Source organism: Carassius gibelio, chromosome B13 (assembly GCF_023724105.1).
Source record: "Carassius gibelio isolate Cgi1373 ecotype wild population from Czech Republic chromosome B13, carGib1.2-hapl.c, whole genome shotgun sequence".
Lineage (NCBI taxonomy): Eukaryota > Metazoa > Chordata > Actinopteri > Cypriniformes > Cyprinidae > Carassius > Carassius gibelio.
In genome coordinates this window covers 16737064-16754540 of record NC_068408.1, presented here as the reverse complement: position 1 = coordinate 16754540, position 17477 = coordinate 16737064, and the positions used below count along the sequence as shown (strand labels likewise).

The 17477-nt window shown below is 37.8% G+C and overlaps 1 protein-coding gene across 1 annotated transcript; it reads left to right on the top strand.

Annotated features, from left to right (window-relative positions):
* The first annotated feature begins 417 nt into the window (after positions 1-417).
* trim8a (tripartite motif containing 8a) lies at positions 418-17213 on the top strand. Its single transcript, XM_052571987.1, has 6 exons — positions 418-2842; positions 11654-11749; positions 13199-13432; positions 13922-13953; positions 14041-14156; positions 15233-17213. Exons 1-6 carry the CDS (start codon positions 2249-2251, stop codon positions 15859-15861), a joined length of 1701 nt encoding a protein of 566 aa, XP_052427947.1. The 5' UTR covers positions 418-2248; the 3' UTR covers positions 15862-17213.
* Positions 17214-17477: the final 264 nt, after the last annotated feature.

Sequence of the window (17477 nt, the reverse complement as noted above, 5' to 3'; positions counted from 1 at the left end):
AGAGAACCAGCAAGTCTGCCTCTGACTAGAAATATAATCTCTGTATTTAGATTCTGTCTCTTTAAGATCTCAATGAAAATTCCCTCTTTGCATGTGGAATAAGTAATGGCAGTCTGGTGGGCTGGTGAGATGATGGTACATTCAAGCACAGCTGTTCAGTTCTAAAACACAGAAGAGAATTTGACTTCTGGGTGCCAGTTCCAATGTTTACACAACATTTTTATTTAATTTCATTTTGGCTATTGGGAAGAATTGCTTATTTCCTGGAGAGAAACTGAATTTAGACATTTGACATCTCCCCCCCCAAAAAAAAGAAGAAAAAAAAAGAGGTGTGTCCCTTTAAATAAAACCCCGCCCCTGTTTAATAACCCCTCCTACTTTTATGTATCAAGTCCGCGCTGATCACGTGACCAGGGAAGGGGGAGTATGTTGAACTGTATCCTGAGTTGCAGTCCTGTGCCTGCATTCCTCTCATCTAGGATTAGCTTGAAAGGCGGAAAAAAAATCATAAATAATAACAGACGCAGATTGGAATACGGCGCTGAAGCATCTGTTTTCAATCAGGACTAACGTTTTAAAGGACGTGATATCCCTGGGTGATCGTAGAACTGGATCTGTTTGCTTTACGGGAGCCGTGTAAAATAAAGGGCACACAAATGAGAGGAAAAGTACATAGATACGTCGTTTTTAATTCGCGTTCAACCGGAAAACGAGCGCTGGTGAGCGATAACAAGAAGCTAAACGATATCGTCTTCTTTTAAGAGCAACAAAGGTATCTGGCTCTAATACATTAATATTTTAGGTGAGTTAGCTTCGTCAAAATAAAAAAAACAAGACATTAGGCTTTAAAAATGAACGCAATCCGTCTCTGGTAAGTGCGGCCAGGTAAACATCAGGCGAAACATGGACAGAAATTATTCTCTAATGTTTAACCAACACAGATAGCGAGAGAATAGCTCTGATAATTATAAAATCGCAGCTCTTTGTGGTTTAATGCTACGAGAGCATGTTGGTGTGCATGTATACGCGCCAATTGTACGTTCATTCAATGTCGTGTCATTATAATAGATAAAATAGTCTTTCTATCTTCACCGGCTTCCTTTCTTATAGTTGTAGGGGACAGAAATGTTATCGCTATAGTGTTACACGAGCAGCACCGAGACTCAGGTCTACTTTATTGTAATTCCAGCAGTGCAAATGTCATGTGCCCTGGGCACAAATCAAACGCGTGATCGACTGCTTGGGTGAACGACTAGCGCTCTACAGCTGCTTACGAAAGGACGTTTCACAGCGCAACTTGTGGCGTCACCCTTTTCCTGTTTAAAACTGTTTAAACGACGATACGATTTTTACATTTGGATTTAACTGATCTAATCTTGACTGACTCTGGACGTTAGACGAGGTCGTAGCCTTTAACTAGTTAGTTCGAGTTATCTTTCAGCGGATTGTCAGGCGTCTGTCATTGAACGCGTGCTCCGTCTGGCTCTGGGTTTGGAAATAGACTGACAGTTGGTTTGACCGATGCTTTTCAAACCTATTCGAGCTTCTGCGCGGATTTGTTTTGACCGTTAAAAGCATTATTTACGGGATCTCTGAAGAGTCGTGTATTATAAGGTAGCCTATTTTCAGGTAAAGTAACAACTTTTTGGATATTGTTAAGCTTAAATCAGACAAAGACGAAAATAAATGTGCCACTATTTGGGTCACAAACTACTTTGCATAAATTAAATTATTATTACTGTTGTAATAAGCAATTCATTACTGCGTATTATGTTTTTGTTTAGTTGTCAGACTATCAAAAGATATAAAAAATCGTAAGTAAAGTTCGTAAAACGAACACAACGGTTAAACTGATTTTTCGTAATAGCATTTTAAATTAGTTAATTGATTTTCTATCATGTTTTGCTCGCCCTAAAATGTTACCATGATCAGTTAGTGCTCTTTTTTTATGGTTATCATTTGTGGATAGATTGTCGAAGTTTCTCTCGTTAAAAAGGAACCCTAGACCTCTTGGATTCCTTCTTTCACGCCCGCCTGTGGTATTTGATTGCTGACTAACTTCGCCAGGAGCACAAACGCTCCCTTGGCATGTTTGGGTCTGATCAGCAGCTGTTTCTCTGAGTCTTCTGTGCTCGACTGACCTAACACCTGGATCTAAATGAAAGAGTCACGAGAATGAGTGAAACCTTGTTGGGACGGTGCTAGAACTTGATGTGTATCTTCCGCGAGCGGATCAACTTAAAACTGTATGTCTGATCAACTGGTTGAGATGGCTGAGAACTGGCGGAACTGCTTTGAGGAGGAACTCATTTGTCCCATTTGTTTGCATGTGTTCGTGGAGCCCGTGCAGCTGCCGTGCAAACACAACTTCTGCCGGAGCTGCATCAGCGAGGCCTGGGCCAAAGACACGGCCAACGTGCGCTGCCCGGAGTGCAACCACGCGTACAATCAGAAACCCAACCTGGAGAAAAACATCAAACTGACTAACATTGTAGAGAAGTTCAATGCGCTGAACGTCGAGAAAACTCCGGCCGTGTTGCATTGCATTCTGTGCAGACGAGGGCCTCCTCTGCAAGCGCAGAAAGTGTGTCTTCGTTGTAATGCACCGTGTTGCCAGTCTCACATCCAGACGCATCTCCAGCAGCCCTGTCCCGCTCCCGGACACCTTCTGGTGGGGGTTGAGGAGGTGCGGGCCTGGAGCTGCCTGCACCACGATGAGTACAGACTCTATCACTGCGATGCGGAACAGGTGGCGGTCTGCCAGTACTGCTGCTTCTCCAGATGTGCGTCCAACCACAGCCACGCGGTGTGCGACGTGGAAGTGCGACGCAATGACATCAGGGTGAGTACTTGACCTTCTCTGTAGGGGTGTAACAAGACTCCTCCCGCATCAGTGACTGAGCACACATGCTGTGGATCAAGTTAAAGGTGCTGACAGATTTACCTGTTGTAGATCATCCATGTTGTGTTATTGTCAAAACGCATAATCAGAGAAGTACTAAATAAATAACACTGTCTGAGCCAATGGTTTCAGCCCTCCAAAACTATTTTGGCCAAAACCATAAATTCTTGTTTTTGTGTGTGTGTTTCAGCCAAATATTCTGGTTGCATTACTTATTTAAACAAAATATCAGAAAGGTTCTGAAAGCTGTTTCTTTTAAAATAATTATACTGTAGGAAATTTGTGTTGATTGTGTTGAATGAAACGTTGTAGGAAACGTTTCATTGTCCATATTTATTATCCATTTATTCTATAGCAATAAGAGAAAGTACTTTTCTTTAAACTAATATATTTACACTAACACTGTGAAACATTTTAGCTTAATGAGGGGCACAATTTAGCCTAATTATAGCAAAAACCTCAATTAGACAATCAAAGTACTGAGGACTTGAAAGGATTGAACTCTGTCTCCCTAATCAGTTTCATGATTTTTTCATCACTAGCGGACTGGAGATGGATGGGGTGGGGAGTGAACTCCGTTTCAAAGGCTGAAGCAGTCACTTCCTCTTGAAACATGAGTTTATGCTATCATTCCTAGTTACTTCTGTCATATCCTGAGTCTCTCTGCCCTGTCAGCTGAACGTTAACACCGGTATAATGAGACTGTCAACACTCCTCAGAGTGAGAAATATAGAAACTTCTGCTTTATTAAGTTGACTAATAGCCTCAAAGTGAATTAGAACAAGTGTAAAAACACTGGCTTTAGTGCCATTTAGTGCCATTATGCTTAGAATCATTTTTATTATTATTTTTTCCTCCAAAAATGTTTATTCTCAAAGTGCTTGATTTAAAAATGTTCACTGCAAATGCCACCTACACATCTTTTTTTCTTTCCTGTGAGAATGATTGCCAAATAGCAGAAAGAAATAATGAGCTTGTCCATAAAACAGGCTTTACGGAGTAGAACTTCACAGAGGAATACTTATCTTGTTTGCTTTATAGATGAGACTATTTATTTACATAGACTTATCATGTTAGAAATGTTTTATATCGCAACATCAAGCTCTTCAGTACTGGAAAATGTAATGTTCCATAATCATATACTGGCAAATACATACAGTAGGGTCCAAAAGTCCACCTAAATTGATGTAAATGGAGAAATGTTTCAGATTTCTAGGTAGGTAAATGTTTGACATTGATCATGTGACTCTTTGTGCAGCTGGTCAGATGTTCTTTTTTTCATTGAAGGTCTTTAGATCATCTTAGATCATGCTAGACAACATTCAATCATCAGGTTTTATGAAAACTTAATGTAGTGTGGCTGCCATTTTGGCAAAAAAGAGATACAAAGACAATTTGAAATTCATGTTTACTTTTCACTTTTATTTTTCTACTCTAATTGTTATGCTTTTAACATAATTTGTAAAGGGAAATAATCTTGTATTTTGCAAAGAAATTTTTCTATTTGTATTTCCTGCATTTATTTGTCTTGATCCCCAAAGCTACTTATTAAAGTTCATTTTACCTATCAATTAATCTGTGATGGATATGTTAATGAGAAAATTAGCTGGGACATTCTGCAGTGTAGGAGTGAAAAAACACACTGTTCCTTCAGCTGCCTTCCAGAATAATGAACTGTTGTGAGGTGAGCTGCTGCTGGACTTGGCAGGGACGACTTCTGGATGCGTGGAGGAATGCTTTTTAGATGGCCAATGTGTCATGGCTCCGAAAGCAGCCAAGGGTCTGTAAAAGGAGGGGGAAAGAGAGGGAGGAAATGGACGCAAGGCTTGCTCTACCCACAGCTGCTGTTGAAAGACACACACATCCCTCTGTTCTTTCTTTCGCAAGTGCATAAATTTAGAGAGTGTGACTCAAGTGGTCCCACAGTAAAACTGCCTGGCCTTCTTTGCTCCCTCGCCTCTTGTTCAGGAATAGGACGTGGGTTCCAGGCAGACACAGGAAGGGAGTGACCTCAGTTCCCTCTCTGCTATGTTCCCAATAATCCGCCTCCTGTTTGTAGGATGACATCATGGGAGATCCGATGGAGGATCACCCCGCTATCTCTTTTCCTCCTGTATTCTTCCTTTCCCCCTTTTTTATGACATTAGTCGGCTTGAAACCTGTTTACTCTTTTGGACGGTCCAATAACATTCGCCCTCCATAATAAAACTCCTGTGTTTTAAATATAGGACACAAGCAGTGAGGAATTATGCGTGGATGCCTGGCTCAGCCCACATTTGACCATTTTCAGCAAATTAGTCATGCTCTCAGTTGGAACATTGGGAATGTAATTGTCCTCCAGATTTTGCTGTAGAAAGACGTGAAAATTGATTGTGGTGTCGCTGAATAATTTGAAAGGACATTCTTATCACGCCGCTGCATACAGGCAAGCCCGGACAGCGTTATTTGACTCTCGCAGTCGGCCTTAAGAAGCGTTCAGTACAGTCGGATGACTTCAGATGTTTGGAATCACACTCATATTATTGTGAAAGTGGTGAATACCATTCACTCTTTGCACCCGTGACATGTAAGTTCTGCTCACGATCACATAAACAGGTAATCATTTGGGGAAAAGTGTTCTGGAATGAACTGCAAAAGCAAACCTTGAGTGAAACGAGTCTAGTAGGAAAATAAGGAGGATGTGGAGTAGAAAGCAAGCCTGCCTTATCAGCTAGACATGTTGCCGGCAGTGTCTTTTGTGATGGCGATTCATCTGGACAAAGCTGCTGCCGCTGCAGACGAACATACGATGTGATTATGTGGAAGCAGTTAGTACTGCAATATGGTGCTTTACTTCATCATGTTTGGTGCCATGCCATTTCCCTTTGTAATCATGCCCCTGCCAAGATAAACAGACTTCTTTAGTTTTTTCCACGATATTAGATAAACTGTTCAGATTTAACCAACAGGTTGAAACAGATGTCTGTTTTTGCAGCAAGGTAACTTTCTACGTGTAATTTTTAATTATAGAAATATAATTTATTACAAAAGTGAGATGTGTATCATTAACTGCGTCAGTGTTCATCAATCCATCGATCGTGATCAACCGATAGATCTTTATCAATGTCCAAGTAACGTTAGCTCTCAGAAATAACAGAAAAATAAAGGCAAAAATGCATTTGTCATGATTATGTTCAGTTTAGTTCAGTTCCTGTCATGCCTGTTATGAGCTCTCATTAGTTACCATGGTTTCTGATTAGTTAATCCTTGTCCAGCTTTTCCTATTTAGCTGTTTGTCAGTATAGTCCTGATTCTGTTCTATCCTTTTTCGGTTATTATCCTGTTATGTGTTGTTCTACACCTGTGTTCTACGCTTGTGACCACTTAACATTCCTCCAGTTTTTGTACTGTTTTTATTTTGTACTTATTTTTTTGTTATTCTTGTGAGCTACTGGAATGGGGATAAAGAAAAATACTGTACATCATGCTTGAGTCTGTAAACAGGACATTAACAGAGACGCTGATGTACTGTAGCATGCAGAGCAAGCCCACTGTTTACTATGAGCAAAACATAGGAAGAAATATATAAATAAACTAAAGGAACCTGACTGCATTTTCTCCTCTTCTCACCTTCATATAAAATATTATGTATAAGCGCAGCGCTGCTTTGTTTACAGCAGTAACATAGTAAATGTTTTATGGCTGCTACTCCATAAGCGCCACCTGCTGTCAGAGAGTGAATTTGAGTCTCATTCAGCCCGTTTGCAGTTTTTGTTCATGTAGGTATGTTTTATGTAGCATAATTTCACAGAGCTTTTCAGTTTTTGCTTTAAATTTGGAAATTATACAGTCTAATTGGATAACAACTGTGTTTTTGTTTGCATTGTGATTAATATGTCCCTAATTTAAAATGGCTACTGATAGTTATAAGGCCAGTTTGCATGTTTTATATATATATATAGAGAGAGAGAGAGAGAGAGAGAGAGAGCAAATACACAGTCAATACATTTGCTTAAAAAAAGTGGCAGCCAGTATCGAAATCAGTCAATTTGCTTGTTAAAAAAAGGAATTTGAATGACCATGAAATGAAATGAAAGGCCTCTAATTGGAAGTACAATCTTGACTGTCTTTTTCTCTCAGTTTTTCAATTTTGTCTTTCATGAAGGCCGAGGTTTTCTTGGGGTTAAAAAGTTTGTGACCACTGAACTACACGCTGTTGTATTTTGAGACCTACTGGCTGTATAGTAAAAATTTGGAGTTCAGTAAGCAAATCAAATGTTGATTCAGGAACCACTCTTTCAAATTAAGTGATTTATTTCAGTGAAGGACTTGTCAGGCCATTGTTAAACTGCTAGCTTGTGATTGTGTGATTCTTTTAAAATGATTCATTCAAATTAATTAGCATGTTTTTTGTGGTATTGGTTGTTAAACAGAGTACAAAAAACTCTTTTGTATGCATATAAAGCAAATCTAAAAGTTAGGTTGACAAATAGATACATACAGTAATTAGTTTCAGGATGAGTGATCAGGAGGAAGATACAGTTCTGTCAGCAATTCCAAATAAGCGTTTACATAGATTCAGTTAAATATCTGTTCTTAGTTACAATAGCATCTCCACTGAGGTCATTTAGGCTCTATACATTAAAACCCCATTGTTGAACATTATTGAACTACTATTAGCAAACTAGTTCTATTTTAGTTTTTGCAACTTTTTAATGGATTTTTTTTAAGTGTCTAAATTGATTTACTTACATTTATTTATTTAAATACATTTATAAATAAATATTTGAATACATATTTTTTTTTCTACAATTAGGCTAATTGAATACCAGTTCACCAGAGTGTGTTTGGATTAAAATTTCAATGTTGCTGTATGATTTTTTGTTGTTGGATACAGTCAATGAGATCAAGACCTTTGAAGTAGAACAGGCCATATTCACCATTTAAGTGGGGATGTAAATATTAAATGTGCTCATTATATAGGTACTTTTCATGATAGGTTAGTTTTATGTTAGATAATGGTTTATGAAACCCATCTAATAGCTCTCACTGCAGATACTCTTTCTTATAGCACAGAAAGGTCACTGTATTCATGGAAAGTGTCAGTCTGTATGTAGGATGTGTCTATACTGACCTTTCTTTGATTGGATCTGTACTCTCATCTGTTTTATTAAATCATGCACCATTCATTTGAAAATCTTTTTATCCATGATTATGAATGAATACTGCGAAACACATATGAGGTTTTGTCCATTTATAAGTGAATAGTAAGTTATGACTATGCAGTCAGAGCACTGTGCCCTTCGCACATTTCTCATATAGCTGCCTGGATGCCTGACCTTTTGTCTTTGCTGTGAATGTACGTAGGTTGTTTTGAGTCATTTACAAACTGCAGAAATAAATCAGCTCAATCCAGCATTTAGCTGTGAAATTCACACACGCCCCTCACACTACCCCACAAAACCAGATTATTCTGGTCTCAGTCTGAGCTCCGATCTTCTTCACCTTAAAAGCTTAAAAAAGCCATCAACAAGCCTATCATCATGCATCGCATCACTGCAATTAAACAGCTTATATTTATCACAGAAACCGTTCATTGTCTGTAGAAGTCTGTAAATCCTTTAGATGCTATCTTCCGTGCTCCCAATCAAAAGAGATTGACATATCGTATCTGCACATCTGTGTGTTTTGAAACGAGAAGCGCTCGCACAGATGTATAGTACACAGATACATTCATCTGTATGCCAACAGTTAACAAATTAAAAACCTTATATAAAAGGTCCTCTTTTGATTGCTGTTAAGCTAAATGAGAGCAGTAATGTTCTGTAACTTCCTGCTGATATGTTGAGTGAAGTTTTGGCCATTGTCGAGCAGAAGATGTACAGTTTCCTGTACTCATAATCAGTGACTCAGTCTGATACCATTGTTGACACGGTGCTCGAAATGCCAGACCAAAGCAATGGTACACTCATCTGTTAAAAACTATTGATCTGTTCCACACCGAAGTGAAATGTTCTGCTGTCTGCTGCCTTTAATGACAGCACGCTGACTGAAATGGAGCACTCTTCATGGACAAACAGATACCCTCACTCAAAACTCAGGAGAGATCAAATACAATTGTCTTGTACGTAACAATTCACATTACAAGTGAATGTACATTACATTTTTACCATTACTTTTTTGTAATTAATTAATTAAGTAGATTTATAGTCAACATTTCATCTCAGAGTGCAGTGCATTGAGGTTTGTCAGTAAAACTCTTAAATATTTGTATTTTATTGGTATTTCACAAATTATAACTTAATACAAATAGTTAACATAATTAAATAATATAAAAAAAGTCACAGCATTTTTAAATAAAATAAAAAACAACTTCAACGAGCTCCCAGATCAGGCATTCACAACATTTTTTTGTGAGCTGAAAATAGTTTTTTGAAGTACCCCTTGAGGTTTTAATTTAATATTTTTAATAATTCAACAACACAAGCACTTGTTCTAAGTTCTCTGATGTTGACTATTGGTCATGACATGCAGGTAAATAAAGTATTCAATCTTGTTTAGTGGTTTGATTGTTATTTAAAATGATGATTTACAGTATAGGCCTTCATAATTTGGACACAAAATTATGTTGTAATTATTTTGTATGATATTGTGATTTGAACTGCCATAAATAAACATTTATGCTTATAAGAATGCATCTTGTTGCTGCTGCTGAAACATGCTGGTGAGAAGAATGTTTTAATATCAACATTCATTATTGATTTTAAATTGTTATTCTGAACTCTAATTATAAAACAATTAGCAAAATAGAAATGTGTTGTAAAATGAAAATGAATGCTTGATAATTTTAATATCACTTTTTCGTTATTGCTTTTATTAGTTTTTAGCTCTTCGTTATAAAAAATGCAAAAACAAAATTGAACAATGCAATTGATAAATATAACATTATTTTATGACAAGTTACAATACTAATATGTGTTAAATTCTTCAATTAATTATGCAAATGTGGAAATAAATGACTGAAAGCTGATCATTAGCTGTTAATTAATACAGTGCACTTCTTTCGAACACACTAAATTTCAGCCTAACCCATGTTGCAATTTTTATTTCAACTTAAAAGTGCAGCCCTAATTATTTATTTTTTACTTTAAATTTTTTGTGATTTATTAGCTTTTCATTAGCTGGGTTTCCATCCAAACATTAAGCAAATCTTTATAAAATTGGCTAAAAAAAAATCTAATACGAAGTAGGTGCATTTCCATTTAGTTGTTTGTGTGGATAACGGTGGTATTGGTAAGCATCAGCGGAAACAGCAGATTTGTCATGTGGATTTACTGTTCAGAATTTCATCGGCAAATACATTTACATCTCCCATTATTTGCATTACTTACGAAAACATCAAACATTTTTATTTATTTATTTATTTATTTATTTATTCATTTGTTTGTTTTATAAATTTGGTGTTTTCATCATTAATTTCTGATGCAATACTTCAAAATGGGCATAAAAAATGGGGTGATGGAAACATAGCTAGAAACTCATAAACCCCTAAAGGGTACGATATCTTGTATATCAGTACATAGCGATACAACAAGTTCTCTGATTGATGAATCCTGCCTCATAATGGTGCATAATGTAGTATTTCATTGTTAATTTTCCATTTTAACCGATTAAAAAAAAAAAATATATATATATATATATATATATATACACACAAATTTTAAGATGATACTGACTTGTGGGCTTGGAGCTCAAGTCTGTTTCTCTGTGGAGAAAATGAATGTGATTTATTCTACTTGCGCCCCGTTGCGCTTTATCAGTGTCCATGGTGACCAGTGACCGCTGTTAACAGTTGACTGTAGAGATGCTGTTTGTTTGCCTGGCACCCATGCAGGGGTTTGCTAGAGCCCGGGTTGCTGTAGGCCTCAAGAATGTGTCTCCTTCCATGTGACCTATAGATCCTGCAGCGGTCCCGTGCACATCTCACTATTCTGGGATAACATGACAATCTGTCACTGACACTGAAAGAAGCCCTTGCAAACAAAGGGAGAGATAGCGAGCAAAATGAGAGGCCGAGGCGGCCTTGCCCCCTCACGCTCTGCTTCAAATTTCCACACTTATTAATGCGCACACTCGTGCATGCACAATGTGCGTTATTGTTGTCATGACAGCTGCATTCTCCCTTTGCAGTCGGCCTGGTGCATGTTGCATGGACGTTTGTGTGATTAAATGACTAAATTGGCTTGTTATTTAGCATCCTGTGGACTTTGGTGTGGTGAGGTGCAGTGTTCTTCTTGTGGGCATGCGAGACTGAGTATAAAGGGGATTATAAAAGCTTCAGCACACTGTCAGGCTTTGATTTGACTGGGGGATGGGGAGCTTTGGGGTTAGTGGCTTCCTCTGAATCCAATTTAAAACCTGTCCAGGCATCTAATAGCAGGCAGAATCACAAAGCAAAAGTGCGTCTGTGATTCTGATGAATTAGTCTCATTGCAGACATGTTTTGTTTACCTCATTTGCTTTAAAAAGATTTATATTTTTTTGGATGTCATAGAGAGGGCCTGCGGGATGTTTGAGGTCGTATTTTTGAGTAGATGGGGAATGCATTGCTTTTGTTAGCTTGGGTTTGACTCTACAATGGAAAATATTTCAAAACATAGTTCATAGTTCAGGTGATCCTTGATCTTGGAGTCATGTGTTTTGTTGAGCTTGACAGATCATGAATCTGTGGAAAAAGGTTTGATTTGTGTTGTTGTTTTTTTCTCCCTTCAGCATATGTTAATGAAGCAGCAGGATCGCATTGACGATCGAGTGAAAGACATCGAGGAGCAGCTGTATAAGTTAGAGTCTGACAAACTGCTGGTGGAGGTAAGGAGATGCTGATGGGAGCATGCACACACAAGCTTCTTTCTTCCTCTGTCTGTCTGTCTGTCTGTCTGCATGTCTCTCCCCTCACCCTCTACTGCAGCTAATGAATATGTAAGAGGCTGTTTTTGGTATGACATTGGCAGCGGTTGTGCTTAAGCCTTGTGTAGACCTTTTCTCCCTGTCTGCAGTTTTATTTTTGTTTAAGGAAAATGAATTCGATAAGTAAGTATGTTGCAGTACAAAACAATGCTGTGGAGGAGAGGTCTGGTCTAAGTCTCCTGTTTCGGATTTGAATCTCTGTTAGCTTTTACAGCAGATGCTGGTTTTCCTGAGATCCACATTTTAAAAAAAGTAGGAAATTAACAATGAATATTAAAGAGAATAATAAAAAAACAGGAATAAGTAAGAAAATAAAAAATAAAATCTAAGGAATCTAATCTAGGAAGCAATCAAATCATATAAATGTTTTATTCAACCTGCATACATGAAAAGCAAAACAACAGAAGTGCAAGATCACATAACAGAGCTGAACTGTGCTGACACATGTGGAATATTCTCATATTAAGCTACGAAAGCAAAATGATCAGAAACCAAATCTGACCGTTTTATGACTGACTCATCTCGACCGACATAATGACCTGCATGTTTTGAAAAATAAATATGAAAGTGTTGCTATTATTAACTAAAACGCAAACTTTTAAACATACAGTATAAATACCATATGAAATACTTGAACTTCAAAAACTCTAATTTCTAATTCCTAGACAAATATCAAAGTAAAATGCAGTTTAATGATCAGTAAGGCTAAAAGTTTACCTTTTATACAAGCTTTTCTAAAATTAAAAGGTGGTATGTGGATCCCAAAAAATATATTAAGATTCTAAAATATAATTTAGTGCAGATACCCACCTTTTGTGCATTTAACACTATTAAACCTTCAAAGCTGTCTTCAGTCAGCCGCACTACAAACACTATCAAATATACACTGTTGTTTTCCACCCTTTTTATTTATTCAGAGGATAAGTAAGCTTTTGTTTATTCTTGCTCTGTGGTTGCTCTTTTAAAGCTTTAGATGCGTATTTAGGAAATCGGTTTAGATTATTAATCTCTTTTGATCATTTTTCAAAACAGTAGGATTATAGCTCTATTAAATGACTGTGGATAGCATATATTTTGATGGCATACAATTGGGTAAAGTCTGCGATATTGTTGTGATCTTTTCTGAAACTAGAAACGGAAACTAGAAAACTGCTGGGGATTTTTCTCAGAGTAAACATCTGAGAAGCAGAAATATTAAACAAAATGATTCATTCACTTTCCATCTAAAATGTATCTTTAGGGTTGTATTCAGTTTCCTTTCCTACAGAGAGCTATTTCTTTAAGTGCTCACAATGAGAGAGACTATAGAAATTCAGTATGCACCCTTGTGTGTGTGTGTGTGTTGTGCAGGATAAGGTACAGCAGCTGAAGGAGGAGGTGCGTGTACAGTATCGCAAAATGCACCAGCTCTTAGAAGATGACCTGGGGAGAACTCTAGAGGTGCTGGATAAAGCACACTCCAAATACTGCCAGGAGAACTCGACCCAAACCCTCCAGCTCAATGAACGCCATCAGGAGGCCAAGAAACTGCTCAGCTCTGTCCAAGTTGTGTTTGACAAGGCAGAGGATATTAACTTTATGAAGGTGAGGTCGATTCTCACATACACCCTTCAAAGATGTCCTCATCTGCTTGTCTTTCACCGTCTGTTCAAACAACGCCTAATTCGTAATTCTTTTGTTTTACACATATGATTCTATGTCTAGCAAGAAACAAGCCGTGTAGTCGTTAAATATTGCCTGTCTTTGATTATTAAACATGATGTCATGGTATCTTGGAAGTGTGTCTGAAACCAGTTTTTATGTGACTGGACTGCTCTGGGTTTCAGACGCAGTGAATATTTCCTTGCACATACTCCCATCTGACTTACGCTATAAATCTCCCACATACTCTCATAAACACACAGTGTGAATGTGCCCATACCTGTGAGAAATGTTTCCCTGTCTGTGTGTGGTTGTTATCAGCAGATCTGCACTTCCAGATTTTTCCGTGTTTACTGACAAAGAGGCAGTCAAGCAGCAGCTTGTAGGCTGCGGGGAGACTAATATTTTGTTCTGTTTTGTTTTGCTTTGTAGAACACGAAACCAGTAAAAATGCTCATGGACAGGTATGTCGTTTAAGTGCAGAAATGAATATAAATTGAATACTAAATCACATTTTGAATATGCGGTAATCTGGTCATGTCTTTTCACAGATCACAGTCATGCACGGGCAGTGTTCTGCCTCCTTACAAAGTGGGTCATCTTAATTCCAAAATATTCTTGTCTGAAGTTTCAAAAAAGGAAAAGAACTTGAGAAAAGTACTGGAAGGTAAGTAAAAATGTAGTGTTTTTTACGTAGGTGGGTCACACCTCTTTTCTAATTTGATTGTTGATTCTAAATTTCCACTAGTTATGTAATCATGAATAGTTATGATAGTACGTTTTTTGGCACAAATCTGTCAGTTGTTATAAACAAGCCAAATTAGACAGGTACCAGTGTAGAATGTTTTGCACCTTTTACATTGAAAATACAGTTCATAAATACTGTACACCTTCTTTATGATGAGCATGTTTTAGATATTTTTGGGGGCATTAAATACAACATGTTAGGATGATGCAGCACAACCAACACTGAGATACGTGCAAGAATCAAATCAGGTCAATAGTCTTAAATATCAGATCAATTTACCTTTTTATGACAAAGCAAGAATAGTTTAGGCTGTCATTCTGTGCAACTCCCTAGAAACTTACATATAGTTATTATAATGCATGATATTTGTAAAAAAATACAATTAGGTCCCATTTGTTAACATTAGTTAATGCATTACATTTAACAATGAGTAATACATTTGTTACAGTATGTATATTAATTAACTTTAGTTACTAACATACAGCAGTTCATTGTTCATGTTAGCTCAGATCCATTAAAGAATATTAACAGAAACGATTTTAGTTTTTAATAATGTATTAATAAATGTTGAAATTAATATTTAACTAAGATTATTAAATGATTTTCATTATTTTAGAAGAATTTTCTTCTTCATTATATCAGTCATTATACTGAAGAAAAAAAAACGTTTGTAATCCCCATATGAAACCAACATGAAAACAAAAAGTACACTGACCTGTTTTATCTAGATTTTAGATAATTTTTCAGTTTCTGTATCTCTGATTTATCATTGGCCATGGAATGCCCTCATCCTCAGAAATCTCAAAAAACAATAAAAACACGCAAGAAACAATAAATACTGCATTTTAAACTTTTGTATTATAAACCTTTTTTTTTTTTGGTTGTACAATACTTGATGCCCTAAATTATAATCTAGGGTCCTTAAGCACAGCCATCTGTTCAACATAGGTTTTTTCCACAAATCAAACTCTTTGTCCTTGTCGCCTTGTTTCCAGCACCATTCAGTACTCCTGCACACTTCCTCCAGAGTGTTTCTGTCCACCCCTCCAGTGTGAATACCTCCGGGGGTGAGAAACGCAAACACTCCATGGCCTTCCCTGAAAGCAGCACCAGCCTGCTGGAGTCATCGTCAGGCCCCATGAGCAAACAGCAGTTCCTGGGTCAAGGTTCCAACTCCACCGACGGGCCGGCGTCGCAGCCACCCATGGCCCCCTGTAGCTCCACCCAGCACATTGTAGGCCTCAGCAGTAGCAGCAGTGCCCAGTCTGTCCATCATTCCAGCTCCGTTTTTACTCCAGCCGACTACCCCAACCCCAGCTCGTCCCAGCAGGCCATGCTGCCGCAGTACGGCGGCCGTAAGATTCTCATGTGTACGATGGACAACTGCTACTGCTCTAGTGTCCCCTCCATATCTAACCACCGTGGTCATCCTCCCTACCCACGCTCTGGATCTTTCCCTTGGACACAGGACTACACCCACCCCCTGCCCTCCACACCTTCAATGTCCCAGCCTCTCCAGGGGCTCTCCATGCATGACTGGATCGACGCCTCACAGAGCCATAGGCACCCTGATTTCTATGGACTCTACGGGCAATCTTCCACTAAACCATACGTCACCAGTTAACTTCCACTGCAACTTTGGTTTATCTCCAATAACTCGCCCAATTGCTTAAGTTTCAGTCACATTTGCAAAATGTAAGTGAAATTTTGCATGCAAAAACAAGTCCATTCTCAATAGCATAGAGATTTTTGAAAATGAAAATGAAAATGAGCAAAACTTTTTTTGAGGAAATTTTTTGAATGACTGGATTTTGCCTGCGAAATTTTCCCAAACAACGGTAAATGTGACAATAACTTTAGACCTTTTTTGCCCGCCTGTCTTTCAAAATTAGGCTTGTTAACATCCCAATCTAAAGGACAGCACTTTTTAGCATGCAATGCTCAAAGCTCTCGGCTTCAAAACACCAATCTCTTCCAGCTTAAACCTTTTCTGTCCCTGCGTAAAACATGACAAGCGAATCTTTCTTAGAGAAATGTGGAGGCGGGACCCAGCTGAGTTTTTAAAATTACAAACAGATTCTGGATAATTGCAGAGGGTTCTGACCCGGAGCAGATAATGATCGCTTGTAAAAGAGTTAGTTTTAACTCTTTTCACTTCCCTCTTCCTGCCTTTAGGGCATCTGGAATCTGGTTGGTTTTTATGACGTGGTAAAGTTTCCTTTTAACATTGTTATTAAACTTCTACAGTTTTATTAATAGAAGATGGGGAATAGTGTTATATAATTAAAGAGGGGTAGAGTGCGTTTATTATTTATCATATTTCACCTCTATCGAACTTAAGTTTCTGCCGAACTGCTCCACAGGTAATCATGTGACTGGGAACTCTGATTATGGTTTTATGTGTTACTTACATTCCTTAGAGGCCAGAGGATCTTGTTTTTCTGTTATGTTTACAATTATGTATTAATATTAATTCATTATGTTTCGGTAGGTTGGAAAAGATCAGTATAAAAACTCAATGCAGATTCATAGGAAGCTTCAAAGATTTTTCACCGAGCATGTAATGAGCTAGTGCTTCTGGATTCTGCTTCCTGTCAGATAATGTTACTTCCTGCATTCAAGCACATGTGAAGCACGTTCAGGATGATTGGTGCCTACACTCACCTCTCAGTCTTATAATGGTGTAGATATGCTTCCTGTTTTAGTCGGTGACGGTAAAGCCCAACGGGGTCTGTGGTCACCGTGAAACACTGATTGTCATGAACATGCTGGAAAAACTTCCTGTTCGTGATTGTAGTCATGCAGGAAAGCCTATCTGTGCACTCAGAACTCCAAGGGACTCGACTGAGTGAGACTAGAGGACAGTTGGGTACATTTTTTCACACATTTTATACAAGAAAACTGAAAGGACTGCATACATTTGGAGATCGAAATAAATGTGCTTCAAAAATGTATTAAATGCTGGTTTAAACAAAAGTGTATGCAATCTCATTTGTAATTGTGCAATGATTCTTTTTGCTGGTAGAACCACACAGCTTCTCAACGGTAGGCTTCAGCAAACTTCTATTCATTACTTAAAATAAGACAAACAAGCATTAAAATAAGTGAATACAACTAAAATTCAGTATATTTGTCTTGGACAAACGAGGGTCACCGCTGTCTTGAAAAACCTGGATATAAGGAGTTTGTTGTTTTATAAACCTGGAAGGGTCATGCAAATTAAAATGTGTTTTTTTTTGT